The 14,579-nt window shown below is 41.7% G+C and overlaps 1 protein-coding gene across 2 annotated transcripts in view; it reads right to left on the bottom strand.

Moving 5' to 3' along the window:
* Positions 1–13,784, bottom strand: part of MTIF3 (mitochondrial translational initiation factor 3) — a 56,566-nt gene extending 42,782 nt beyond the window's left edge. The window contains exons 1-2 of one of the 2 annotated variants that reach the window (XM_069202219.1): positions 13,649–13,784; positions 2,680–3,173 (exon numbers count right to left, since the gene is read on the bottom strand). In XM_069202219.1, coding sequence (XP_069058320.1) covers positions 2,680–3,172 — 493 coding nt within the window. In that variant the 5' untranslated portion in view covers position 3,173; positions 13,649–13,784. Of the gene's footprint in view, positions 1–2,679; positions 3,174–5,684; positions 5,780–13,648 lie in introns of those variants that run through there. The other variant, XM_069202218.1, reaches the window with a different exon arrangement.
* Positions 13,785–14,579: the final 795 nt, after the last annotated feature.

Genomic DNA, 14,579 nt, shown 5'->3' with positions numbered 1-14,579 from the left:
AGGGGGGCAGAAAGCTCAGCAGAGACAGGGAAGATTTTTTTTTCAATAAATGGGGACAAAGTTGCCTTATCTGCCCACCGGTGGGCAGAACAATCACCCCTGATCCACTGCCTGGAGGGGGTGGGGTTGGGGCAGAAAGCCTACTAGATGCCAGGGAATTAAAAAAAAATAGTGGGGTGGTGACTACCAACCAGTATGGGCATGGTTATGCCCCCACCCCAACTAAAGAGGGTAACAGTCTTTCATCTTTCCCCCCGCACACTAAAACATCTTATCCCAACAGCAAGCAAGAGGAAATTTGACTATTTGGGGTTTTGGTTTTACATTTGGGCCATGGAATGGTGAGGGCTGCACTTTTTGGACTTTGGAACGCTCCCATGTGGAAAAATCTACAAGACCTAGATACATCTGAAAACAAAACATTTGGGTGAGTCCAGGGTGGTGTGCTTCACATGCCCTGCAAACCTCCAACTTTTCTTGAAATCACACATTTTCCCCATATTTTTGTGATGGAACCTTCCGGAATGTGCAGCAGTCCACAAAATTCTTACCACCCAGCATTGTCGCATCTATACCGATAAAAATTCTGCCCCACTTGTCAGCCTAAAAACTTTTTTTTTCAAACTGCCCTTGTGGACCTGCTTTGATTCCCCCTCAGTTTCAACATGTTTTTGGCTCTTTCCTGTCACAGGCACTTGGCCCACCTACACAAGTGAGGTATAAGTTTTATCAGAAGACTGAGGGGGAACGTTGGGTGGGAGAAAATTTGTGCCGTGCGGTGATCCCACACAGGAATGTGGGGAAAATGTGATTTTTTTTTTAGCTAAATTTGAGGTTTGCTGAGGATTCTGGGTAAGAAAACACTGGGGGATCCATGCAAGTCACACCTCCCTGGACTCCCTCGGTGTATAGTTTTCAGAAATGTCTGGTTTTGGTAGGTTACCCTAGATGGCTGCTGAGCCCAGGACCAAAAACGCAGGTGCTACCTCTGCAAAAACAGGTACATTTTTTACTTCCAAATATAAGACAGTGTGTAAAAAAGACGTCTATTTGAGAAATGCCCTGTAATTCACATGCTAGGATGGGGACCCCGGATTTCAGAGATGTGCAAATAACCACTGTTTCGCAACACCTTATCTTGTGCCCATTTTGGAAATACAAAGGTTTTCTTGATACCTATTTTTCACTCTTTATATTTCAGCAAATTAATTGCTGTATACCAGGTATAGAATGAAAACCCATTGCAAGGTGCAGCTCATTTATTGGCTCTGGGTACCTAGGGTACTTGATGAACCTACAATCCCTATGAATCCCGGCAACCAGAAGAGTCCAGCAGACGTAACGGTACATTGCTTTAAAAAAATCTGACATTGCAGGAAAAAGTTACAGAGTAAAACATTGAGAAAAATGGCTGTTTTTTTCACCTCAATTTCAATATTTTATTTTATTTCAGCTGTTATTTTCTGTAGGAAAACCTTGTAGGATCTACACCAATTGCCCCTTGCTGAATTCAGACTTTTGTCTACTTTTCAGAAATGTTTAGCTATCTGGGATCCAGCATTGGTTGCTGGGTAGCTTATGTGAACAAAAAATGTTGTGAGGGCCTAAGCCCCAAATAGCCAAAAAAAGGCCTGCCACCTGAGGGGAAAAGGCCTGGCACCGAAGGTGTTCAATTAATTTGTCTTTCTACAAACATATCTTTGCTTTCTCGAATTAGAAATGTAATACCACACTCCATACACATGTAAAATAATTTTAAAGTAGTCCATAGGAACTGTGTCAGAACACATACATTCACTTTATATCAGTAAGGGATCTAGTTCACAAAGGTTTTTTCAATGAGTCGGCATGTTCTACACCTTGTAATACGTGATTAGGTAGCAGGAAATTGAAGGAGTAAAACACAAGTGCTCAAAGCAAATGCTTTGTGAATCGAGTCTTTCGTATTATGACATGTTGATTGTTTTTGGAATCAATCACCACTAAATGTGGTTCTGAGGTTCTGTAAGGGAAAACAAGAAAGCTTAAATACCAGGTGCGGCAGTAATACGAATGAAGGCCTAAACGTGTGCTGTGTTCCTTTCCAACAAATACAGAAACATCATACTGAATCACCTCTAGGTGTTGTACTTAGGAGACCCGAGAGCATACCATGAGGTTGGATTACAAAAGAAGTGGTGAAAATGAGATGAATCAGCACACCATAGCAAGACAGAAATCTGATGGAGGCAGTAAGAAAGGACCAGTGTCAGAGAAAGTTCAGATAACTGTGTTCTCCAACCTCTTGTATGGTAGGACTATAACATTTGACTTCATACTCGCTATTTAGAGTCAAAGGATATTAATTATTTGGATACAATCCAACTAAATTATTAAAATATGAGGACATACCATTTTCGATTTTTAAAGTTAATTTTGTTCCAGGTTTGCCCTGAATAGCTAAAAAGCATTTATTCATGGTAAAATGTGTTGCTGACTCCAGAATAAGTTCTAGAAAAGAGAACATAAGTCAGTGTCGTGCTCATTCAACACATGTTGACAATAACATGTCTACCTGTGCCGACATGTTTCCATCAAGTGTTCCCCACATTAGGAAGTCGCACGGCTATCTTATCCAATTCAATACTTTTGATTCTATATATTAAAGGGGAATGACTTTGCATTGGTATTGATGCATACCTGCTTTAGAACTGGCCTTTTGCTTCTCCTTGAGTCTTAATTGCTCTTCATGAATCTGCTTTCCAGACATCAGCCTGTACACAGGAGGGTCTGCATTCTCTCCCAAAAGAACCAACTTTAGGCCTCGCTCATCCATAATTCGAATGACATCTGCCCGGTGCATGTTTCCCAAATCTTGCTTATTATCGTCAATCAAGTGAATAATGCGATGAGGGATTTGTCTCCCTACGCTTCCAAATGTTTTTCTGGCGTGTGGGTCTAGTTTCTTTCTGCTTCTTTCTGGCTCCAGCTCCTCCTTTTCTCCTGCTGTACAAAGAGAATTTGTCTGCACAGCCACAGTTCCTCTTCTGGCAAATGATCTCCACCACTTTGGCTGTGGTAAAGTTCTGCCCATTGTGATCTGAGACAGCAGGTGGCTAAAATATCTGAAAAAGCAGGTGGTTTCTTTCTTTGTTGCCTCACCAATAAATCTCCGCAGGGAGAGTACAGACATCCTACCAAAGGGAGAAATTGTAAAGAATCAGCAAATCCAACTAGTTATGAGATAAACATACTCCACATGGATTATATCAGATGCATGCTGACATTTGTCATTTGTTTTGTAACAAGCAAGGACTACAAAATGAAAATGCATTGATCAATTTACAGTTTCAGAACTGCAATAACATTGAGGATATTTCAGTTATATGGCCAGGGTAATCATCGCTGACGAGGACTTCTGGAATACTCAGTCTGCCTTGTTGATTTCGGTAACATCATATTTTCCATGCAATGTACTTGTCACTATATTCAATAGCATATAACCAATAAAGAAAATATAACTGTAAAAATGTGGCTGTATGTCAACAGGTTTGAAACATTTTAGCCGCATCTGTACTCCAAAACAGGAAACAGCAATTAGGAATGATACCAAATAACTGTTAAAAATAAATAAAAATTATACAATGTTGAGGATGCTTGCAGTGCGAGAGCTCCAACGGGAACTTATCCCATACGTTTTGGCACTGTCCTGTTCTCTCTCATTTTTGGGAAGGGGTTGTGGGGAGATCTGAGAAGATGCTGGGCTGGGGAATCCCGAGGGATCCTAGACTGGTACTGCTTCATGTGACAGATGAGATGGATGGCACAAAAAATCAGAAGGCACGAGTGAGAGTATTGAGATTGACACTACTTTGAAAGAAGTTCAGAGGATGATAGATATTCCTTGAGAAAATAGGAAGCGTTAATTAGGACATTAGAACTTTTCATCAAGGTTTGTGGATGAACAACAGTTGAAAATGCAGTGTCTGTGAGAGGAGAGAGTTTTGTCCCATCTAGTAGGAAAAATGGTTGACTTGCTTGGAATGCGATATTTTCAGGTTAGATTTAAACAAAGCAAAGATTGAGAGAAAACTTTTGGTAGATGCTAATGTGGCTGTATCGATGAAAGATATGCAGATTTTAAAGAAAGTGAAATGGCAATGGTTACAGGAAGAAAGGAAAGGATTATGGCTCTGGATCGAGTGTGGGATAAATTTGGGCAAAACGTTATCAGCTTGAGGAATTATCTACGAGGAATTGACAGATTACATTGGTGTTGGCTGACTGCTTTTCAGAGGTGATATCGGTCATGTATATTACTACTTAGCACAGTATTTATGTCTCTTAGATGAAGTGTTATATACTTAGGATTTCTATTGGCCTTATTTACTGATGAAATAAGATGCAAACTCTTCAGAAATATAAAGAAATTAAATTTGCCAAAAATTCATTTTATGATGCCTTTCGAATGGTTAAGTTGAATGAATTAGGGGATAATTAAAGGGATCAGTCACATGGTGGTGGTTAGAAAACTGAATGCTAGAGAGGATGTGGTGATGGGGTATGGGCATATTGCACAGCAGAGAAAAGAGTTGCTGAGGTTTCATTGTTCTACTGAGAAGAGATAAATTAACCAGAAATAACTTGGCTCCATCGTAGTTACAGTCTACGGAAAGGAGATGTGTGGCTTCAACGCTGAAATTGGTGCAGATCAGTACAGATCAGTGAAGTGGTCTGAGTGTATGACGGTGTGTCTAAATTCTTTGGGCCTTGAATGATAAAGGGTAGCTGTAGTTCTGTCACTTTGTGTGGTGGAAAGACGTAAAATAGGTGGCACGTGGCGGTGTACTGTGTATCTGTGACTCTTTTATATGAAAGGGAGAGTACCTGTGCTTCTCAGCTCTGCTGTGATGCATATAATGGAGTACTGGCACTTCTTTGGAGCAAATAGGTACTGTGGATTGTGAATACAAGTATTTCTATATTTCCATTTAAAGTACTGGTATCACTGATCTTTTGGATGTGGTGTTCTGCAGGAACAGCCTATCCGAATAGTTGGTGTCTGATGAAGGTGCAGGGTTCACCAATTTTATGATGCCTACACAACTTTCAATAAAAGATATCAATAAGTCATTTTGATAGAATAAAATTGCAATTTATGTTAGTTTTGATTTTATCCTTTACACAGAAAAAAGTAACCCAGGTGAACTTTTCTGACAAATCAAAAATTTCAAAATCAAGAGTTTGATCCTAACAAATCAATTGAGAGATAATAAAATACAAGCATACATGGATGGGTGTCTTTTAATAATTAGATAGGACTATTAACTTAAAGGAAAATGGCTATTACATCTTTGTTTCCTGTCACAATGTTACACTCGAAAAGCTCCAAAGGGATGAAAATGGATAATTTGGATGACATAATTAAGCAGCTGTGGCTATTAGCCAACACTTTTGGCATGCTGCGTACTGTAAAAGGAGGCTATCGTTCGAAGAATGTGTAGTATGCTTAGTTAAAACGCAAAGTGCCATAAACAATAATGTATTCTTGTTGTTCGGTAGACAGAATATCCATGCCTTGAACATTTCCACCTATTGTGATACAACCCAGAAACTTGCAGGCTAGTGTCATTACCATAAGACAACAGCATAGGACCCAGCTCATCCTATTTTGAAATACACCACTCTCCTTTAACTCATCTTACCTCCAAACAAGGATAGTGCCTCTCATTGGCTTTAATGGGATTACCTGCCCAGAAACCTTTCTCCCCCCAACAAAATGCCACCTCCAATGATTTCAACGGGCTCACCATCCAATTCCACTCAATGTTATCCTCCTTTGGTATTCAAAAGATTGAGGGGTATGCAATCAGCAAAAAGAAAAAACAGATATAAGAATCGATATTAAATATCAATTCCCATACATTCAAGCTCAAGCTCAAACTTTATTTCAAGTATCAAAGACACAATTAAAAAGTTCAAATACAATAACATTTAGAAATCCAAATTAAAACCGTTTTGAGAGCGAACTACAAAACTAAAAAAACAAATACAAATTCGTCCGGAAGGCATCTGCAAATAACACAGAGAAATATGTCATGTTTTAAAATTATGCTTTCTTAATAAAAGTAATAAGAAGCATCTTGTAGAAAGAGCAAAATGTGTACGAAAAAAAATTACATGTAACTGAGACTGATTGGAAATACCATCACGGGGACTTATACAAATGTCAGCAAAACTGATTCAATCTAGAGGGGTTCAGACAGTGCCCGACAAACGAAAAGGTAGAGGGGGTTCCCAAATCCCCTTTACCATTGTTATGTAGGGATCTGTACCTCTACAAGACTCCAGAATCACCTATTACTGTATAGTGGGCTTTTTAATTTACCTAAGGTTTGTCTTTCTTTGTGATTAAGGAAGGATCCCCAAATAAGGAAGGACGAACCAGATGTGTTAGATGAACTTTCCTGTAAGAAAACCAAAGAATAGACAGCTCTTTGCCACATGTTAGACAATCCCTAACAATTAGATGATTAAGGGAAGCATAGTGATTCAGCCAAATGGAAATCCATAGCATAAGAAGACACAGTTTAATATAGTCCACAATGTAGTTCAAACCAAGTTCTTCATGTCACAGATAGTGCAAACAACAGGGCTGTACTGAAAGGAGGTGCCTACAAAAGCGATTATCTTTGATTTGTAAAGGTAAGCAGTTCACATGCCTCTGAATCCCAGCCCTATGTATGACTTAAAATGGGTATACATTGAAGCTTGAAGATATCTAACACTGAGGCAACAGGTTTCCTGGCTAGCTTGGAAAGTAACTGCTGTAGGAAGCCAAGTGACTCAATACATAACTGGCATTTCACAGTAATGCTGGGCTTTGATGAGGAAGACATGTCAACTACAACCCCCATGTGAGAAAGTAGCCTCTTTCTAGCCTTGTTACCCCCACTTTTGGCCTGTTTGTGAGTATATGTCAGGGTGTTTTCACTGTCTCATTGGGATACTGCTAGCCAGGGCCCAGTGCTCATAGTGAAAACCCTATGTTGTCAGTATGTTTGTTATGTGTCACTAGGACCCCAGTGCTCATACGTTTGTGGCCTATATGTGTTCCCTGTGTGATGCCTAACTGTCTCACTGAGGCTCTGCTAACCAGAACCTCAGTGGTTATGCTCTCTCTGCTTTCCAAATTTGTCACTAACAGGCTAGTGACTAAATTTACCAATTCACATTGGCATACTGGTACACCCATATAAGTCCCTAGTATATGGTACTGAGGTACCCAGGGTATTGGGGTTCCAGGAGATCCCTATGGGCTGCAGCATTTCTTTTGCCACCCATAGGGAGCTCTGACAATTCTTACACAGGCCTGCCAGTGCAGACTGCGTGAAATAACGTCCACGTTATTTCACAGCCATTTACCACTGCACTTAAGTAACTTATAAGTCTCCTATATGTCTAACCTTCACCTGGTGAAGGTTGGGTGCAAAGTTACTTAGTGTGTGGGCACCCTGGCACAGGCCAAGATGCCCCCACATCGTTCAGGGCAAATTCCCCGGACTTTGTGAGTGCGGGGACACCATTACACGCATGCACTGCACATAGGTCACTACCTATGTACAGCGTCACAATGGTAACTCCGAACATGGCCATGTAACATGTCTAAGATCATGGAATTGTCACAATGCCACTCTGGCATTGGGGGGACAATTCCTTGATCCCCCGGGTCTCTAGCACAGTACCGCCAAACTGCCTGTCCGGGGTCTCCACTGCAGCTGCTGCTGCCAACCCCTCAGACAGGTTTCTGCCCTCCTGGGGTCCAGGCAGCCCTGGCCCAGGAAGGCAGAACTAAGGATTTCCTCTGAGAGAGGGTGTAACACCCTCTCCCTTTGGAAATAGGTGTGAAGGCTGGGGAGGAGTAGCCTCCCCCAGCTTCTGGAAATGCTTTGATGGGCACAGATGGTGCCCATCTCTGCGTAAGCCAGTCTACACCGGTTCAGGGATCCCCCAGCCCTGCTCTGGCGCGAAACTGGACAAAGGAAAGGGGAGTGACCACTCCCCTGACCTGCACCTCCCAGGGAAGGGGCCCAGAGCTCCTCCAGTGCGTCCCAGACCTCTGCCATCCTGGAAACAGAGGTGTTTGTGGCACACTGCACTGCTCTGAGTGGCCAGTGCCAGCAGGTGACGTCGGAGGCTCCTTCTGTTAGGCTCTTACCTCTCTTGGTAGCCAATCCTCCTTCCTGGGTAGCCAAACCTCCTTTTCTGGCTATTTAGGGTCTCTGCTTTGGGAATCTCACCAGATAACGAATGCAAGAGCTCATCAGAGTTCCTCTGCATCTCCCTCTTTACCTTCTGCCAAAGGATCGACCGCTGACTGCTCAGGACGCCTGCAAAACCGCAACAAAGTAGCAAGACGACTACTAGCAACCTTGTATCGTTTCATCCTGCTGGCTTCCTCAACTGTTTCCAGGTAGTGCATGCTCTGGGGGTAGCCTGTCTCCTCTCTGCACCAGGAGCTCTGAAGAAATCTCCCCTGGGTCGACCTCAGTCAGTCTAACCCAATACGAGTCTTGGAGCTCCTTTTTCAAGGTGGCTATTTAAATGCATGCGACATGATGTAACATCACCTCTATCTCGTGGTTTTCTAGCCACGGCTTCGTGAAGACGTCGACTGGCAAAAGAGCAAGAAGCATCAAACAACTGAGGGAAAGATGTGATTGTAAGTACTCGAGATTTAATAGAGCATTGTTACTACTGAAACATAAATGAATGCATGATTTGAGCAGAACTGACATTATCAGAAAGGAAGTCATAAAAAGATTAAAATTAGATGTTACCATTGTTTATAAAAAATAATAATGGATTTGAAAGATGCCAAGATAGTCTCAGGACATTATGTTGTGTGGCTGGTTGACGGATATATTACACTTTTGCTAACAAATGATTGTGGGGACAAAAATGACACTATAAGTGATTTGTAATCCCCAAAATTAGCATACAGAATGTCATTACAAAGGAAATTTTGCAACAGGCCACATGACATTAGAATATAGTCAATAATAGATGTTCATCCATACCCAAAATAGGCGAGAAGAAATAGGGCTATACTAGGATCCTTTCCATAAATGTTAATTAGATCATAACTAAGTATGAAATTATCTAATATTTCGCTCCTGGGATCAGCACAAAGACTGGATAGAGATACAAATGAGTAGTTTGGAGAGAGATACAAATGAGTAGTTAGCAAGCAAACACATATCAAACGTTTTGACACATGCTTTGGCATTAAAATTGCCACAGATGATTAAATTAGGCCAATTTTACCTGAAAACAAATATTCCACAAACTTAAATAGTATTCCAAATTTCGGATTACTGGCATTGGCAAATTCATTATTATTAAAACGAATTAAATGAAAACAGAATTATTAATCAGTTGTAACCACTCAGATTGTATTAACTTTGATTGCAACCTTGCGTTATTCCAACTGATTAACAAGAGATGCGATGTAGTTTTGTGCTGTACACCTTTACAATGATTGCATTTAATGAGAAAGATGTGCCTGAATCAATACAAGCCAAGATCAACAAGAAATCAAGTCAATCTAAACTGGTCATGTTCTGCAATACAGAAAATCTATTTCATAAATTAATATTAGAACCTGGCTGAATGGAATAATAGTGGATTTGGAGGTTGAATTAGTATGTGAATTAGGATTTCTTGCAGCTATTTATATCACTTGCCCCGGGTGTCTGTAAAAGAAGCCAAGTGATAATACAGTTATGCAACTGGATTTAGCCATTGCCAAAGGCTTGTAAAATAACAGATTTTGAAAATAGATAGGGTCTCTGGAATGTATTACAATACAGTCCCCACCAAATGATTTCTTTAAAAGCCCAATCCAGAGAACTCCCCTTAACAAAATTACTTGGTTCCTATTGCATAGGTTAAAGATCCTATGCACAAACAACTAATGAATCGTTTAATTGAACTTTTAATTCAACAGTTGATCATGGTCCTCATTTTCGGTGGCTTGTAATATTGTCACATTGGCCAATATTAATATGCACGCTGATGTGGGTAATTTCAGATAATCAGACGTGTAAGACAAATTATGATTAGTAAAAGCTATTGAATGCTATGCTCAAGGGACAGTCATTCATGCAGTAGAAGCCGCACTGCTATTTAATGTATTAATATCTTTAACAAACACCTGTTGGCTGGCCGGACAAAGTTTTTGCAGTGGTGCAAATTGCAGTAGCTGGAGAAATATCCACTAAATATCCACTGGGCAGTACGAGGACATTAGTTGCCTACTAAAAGAAGCACTTTCAAAAGCTGATAACAAGGATGCAGCTATGAAAGTATTCAACAATTGATTCAATCTGAGATCTACAAGATCCAGTCTGTCATATAGTGGACGCAGCAAACACTGAATGAAATCATGGACTCTAGAATATAACTGGTCAATCTCTGCTGACTAATCCAATTGAAGAAAGTTTAAATGCTCCTAGTTTCTGTACTTTTATCCGACTTGCCCATGGACTGATCTAGACTACATAACCCCCTCCCTTATGCAGGAGCAATGTTCAGGTCCCAGCAGCACCCCGAGTCTAGAGATATGTGTATGCCAAGATAATTAAAGGAATTACTGATCGTTAGTACATTTTACCTCGCCAAGTTCCTGTGTTCATTGCATCCTTCAGTGGCCTTAATGTGGATTTCTCCCAATTCACCAAATATCTTGAATATTCTTCAGGTAACAATTATATCCCTTCTATCATTCAATATCTACCCGACTCCCTTACCAATTCTGATCAAATCACACAACCTCACTTGTTACAACTATGCAATGACACCCAAAGCTTTTTAAAAATAGATAGCCCTGAAGACCTCTACAATTCACAACTTGATGATTGCCTTTGTGCTATAAGCACATAAATGAAGAATAAACATCTAAAGCTCAATACAGCAACGACAAAGATTATGACCTGCTGACAAAGGCAAAACTACTAGCTTACCGCCATATGGCCCAAACATGAAGCCACTTCTACCACATCAAAAGAAGTTAGAAACCTAGGAGTAAGCATGTATGCAGACCTACGTTTGATATTGAATGCTAATAATGTCACAAAGAGTGCCTTGTACACAATGAAAACACTATGGAGGTCATTCTGACCCCGGCGGGCGGCAACTGCCGCCCGCCTGGCGGGAACCGCCATTTGGCCGCACCACGGTCAAAAGACCGCTGGTGCCCTTCTGACCTTCCCGCTGGGCCGGCGGGCGCTACCCAAGGTAGCGCCCGCCGGCCCAGCGGGAAGGAGCCCTGCAACACAGAAGCCGGCTCCGAATGGAGCCGGCGGTGTTGCGGGGGTGCGACGGGTGCAGTTGCACCCGTTGCACTTTTCACTGTCTGCTAAGCAGACAGTGAAAAGCTTAATGGGGCCCTGTTAGGGGGCCCCTGCACTGCCCATGCCAGTGGCATGGGCAGTGCAGGGGCCCCCAGACACCCGTTACCGCCAGCCTCTTCCTGGCGGTGACAACCGCCAGAAACAGGCTGGCGGTAAGGGGGTCAGAATCCCCATGGCGGCGCTGCTTGCAGCGCCGCCATGGCGGATTCGCCCAGCCGGGGGTAAACCGGCGGGAAACCGCCGGCCCCGGTTTTCTGACCGCGGCTTTACCGCCGCGGTCAGAATGGGCAAGGAAGCACCGCCAGCCTGTTGGCGGTGCTTCCGTCATTCGTGGCCCTGGCGGTCTTTGACCGCCAGGGTCGGAATGACCCCCTATGTCTCACATTCCTTTACCTTATTCAACAACATAAACTGCAAACCATCCTCACACTCATAATATCCAAGCTTGACTATGTCAACAGCCTATGACTTGATGCACTCGCATTCATTACACACAAACTAGCACCCATCCGAAATGCTGCTACAAGGCTTCTCTGCCTTCACTCAAAAGAATGCTTAACTACAATCCTGCAGTCACTCCACTAGCTACCTATAGCTAGAAGGGTAATGTTCACGGCACTCTGCATTGTCCACAAAGCCTCCCAAGGAAAAAGACCCCTTTACCTACAGGTTAAATTCAGACAATACAAACCAACCAGAACACTACAGTCCAGGCTTACACCTCTTCTCATCAAACCACCTTGCCATAAGAAATCAGTAAGAGGTCCTGCTTTTCAGTACAAACTGTCATGCTCCAGAACTCACCACTAGCTAGCATTCAAAAACCCAGAAGCATATACACTAAAAAAGACAGTTGAAAACATAGCTATTTCCTAGATAACTGCCCCCACATCCTGGCAACAGAGCACAGAAAACATTTGCACCAGCAAGTGCAATCCTCTGCATACAACCCCTGATTTGCAAACAACTCACTAGCATACTGCTTTTGATATGCAGGTAAGCTAATAAAGGCTGTGTTATGGATCGCTGTAGCAATATATAGTTATGTACTTCCAGGTATAACAGTTATTTCCCACAATAGTTCTAACACCATAATGCACAGCCTTCAATAGCAAATTGTAACTTATACCTTTTAAATTACCATAAGACATCTGCTGTGACGGTTGTCTATCACCAGCACTGTACAGCCAAAAAATAAAAAGAGAGCAATCACCAAATGAATAGGAATAGAATAACTGAAGAAATCTTTCACACATTTTGAAGGACTTTAATGTAGTCCTCCACTGCGGGTCCCAAATATTTATACAATTTGACCACCTCTTTAGATCTCACAAAAGGACTCAGATATGGGATAATAAAAATGCCCTTCTCAATGGATCTCTCCATTTCTCACTCCCTCTTACCATGACAGTTCATGCTCACAATTATACACAAACTCACAGACTAGACGACCTAGTGAAGTATCCAACTAAACAGACCATATTATCTGAAATACCCTAAAGGGACCTGCAGAGAGCTGTTCAAAGTTACCATCATACTAAAAACCATAAAACCGTGCGACAGTCTCTCACACTTCTTCATCTAACACAACACATAACCGCACCTCAGTGGTCATCACGCACAACATGGAAACACTTCCCACACAGGGTGAAAACAAAGACAACATCCTCCTAACCACACACCCTAGATGGTCCTGGTATAGAAAGCTACTCACGTAGGCAAGTTAATCAGCGCCTCACATTGGAACAGTATGTAAATGCGGCAATCCAATACAACACAACACCTTCATTTGGCAGGTGTCACCCTCTTTTAGAGGTATTCACCTTCCTAAAGAGCAACAAGCCTCCAGACTTCCATAAGGTCACACTTTTTGCAAAACTACACCGCCATCCAAAAATGTTTTTCTTCATTAACTTAATTGTGATTCCCCTTTAAACATCTGGCCTCACCTTAAATTGAAATTCACCAGGATGGCACTTGCAGCCTAGTGCCATCAATGTAAGACAACCGCAGTCAGTCCAGACTGTTATGAAAAACTTATACTACAAGTCCAAGCATGCTTAGTGAAGATTAATTTAAAAATCTAATACAGATATAAAATATGAATGTCGTGATGCCATGAGAGACCTGACTGACAGTCATCATTGTGGCACGGGCTAACTAACGGCTGTAGTGTTAGATAAGAGGCTGACAAATCGATACCAATAATGCAAATGTTTACAAGATATTTCAAAAAATTGTGACAGCCCTAATACCTGAAACTGTATAGACAGCAGCCCGCTCGCGGTGCTGACAAGTCTTCTTCACATGTCAAACCCTCCCTCAGGCTTTTGTTGTTTTCCTTTCCTTGTGTGGTGCCCGTTTAAATAAAAGAGGGCAGGCGCGGAACTGCCCAATCCCCCAAGAAGGCCGCGTTCATTGTAGAAAAGACTGCTTTTTTGAACTCCTGAGCGAAACATAGGCTTGGTAGTTAAATCTGGAAGACTATATTGGCATACATGTATTCTAAATAAAAAAGGACAGAAAGCATTAGCTATAGTTCGACAAAGATAACAAATCTCCATGCATCAATGTAAATCATTACAGCATAGGCTATTATAAATTGGAACCTGTGCAAGCTTTAATAAATCAGTATATCGCCCTGCGCTTAACCTGTTCCTTCAAGCATACATTTCAAACATGGCTCGCACATTTACTACTGTTTTGCGGACATCCTTCGACTGACAGAGAAACGCGAGAAATAATATGAGGTCTCCGGAAAACCCCATGCGCAAAGAAACAACTTTGAGCGCTAACAAACTAGTCTACACAGTCAGAAGGCTCGCAATAATGTGACATCTAGATTAAAAACAGCGAATTCCCGTAATTTATGTTTTTATTGTATCGAAGGGTGCTGCACGATGACTAATAAAATATACATAATTTTACGAAACATTCTTTGCACTCAATTCTTATTAGAATGTGCTAAACCTTTCTTCAATATTTGCACGCATTTCGCAATTATGTAGTAATGTACCAGGCCTATTGTTACAAATGACTGCATTAATAATCTTTCTAAGATGGCCGCTTGGCTTGCGTCGTCTAAGGTTGTCCAAGCCATGACCTATTTCTGACACGTACGGTGTCGAACTTTTGAAACAGTGTTCACTTTCTTTAAAGTTTTGCGACTCGGGAAATGAGGACTCT

Source organism: Pleurodeles waltl, chromosome 8 (assembly GCF_031143425.1).
Source record: "Pleurodeles waltl isolate 20211129_DDA chromosome 8, aPleWal1.hap1.20221129, whole genome shotgun sequence".
NCBI classification, from domain to species: domain Eukaryota; kingdom Metazoa; phylum Chordata; class Amphibia; order Caudata; family Salamandridae; genus Pleurodeles; species Pleurodeles waltl.
The sequence above is the reverse complement of the archived record's forward strand: the minus strand, read 5'-3'. Positions and strand labels throughout refer to the sequence as shown.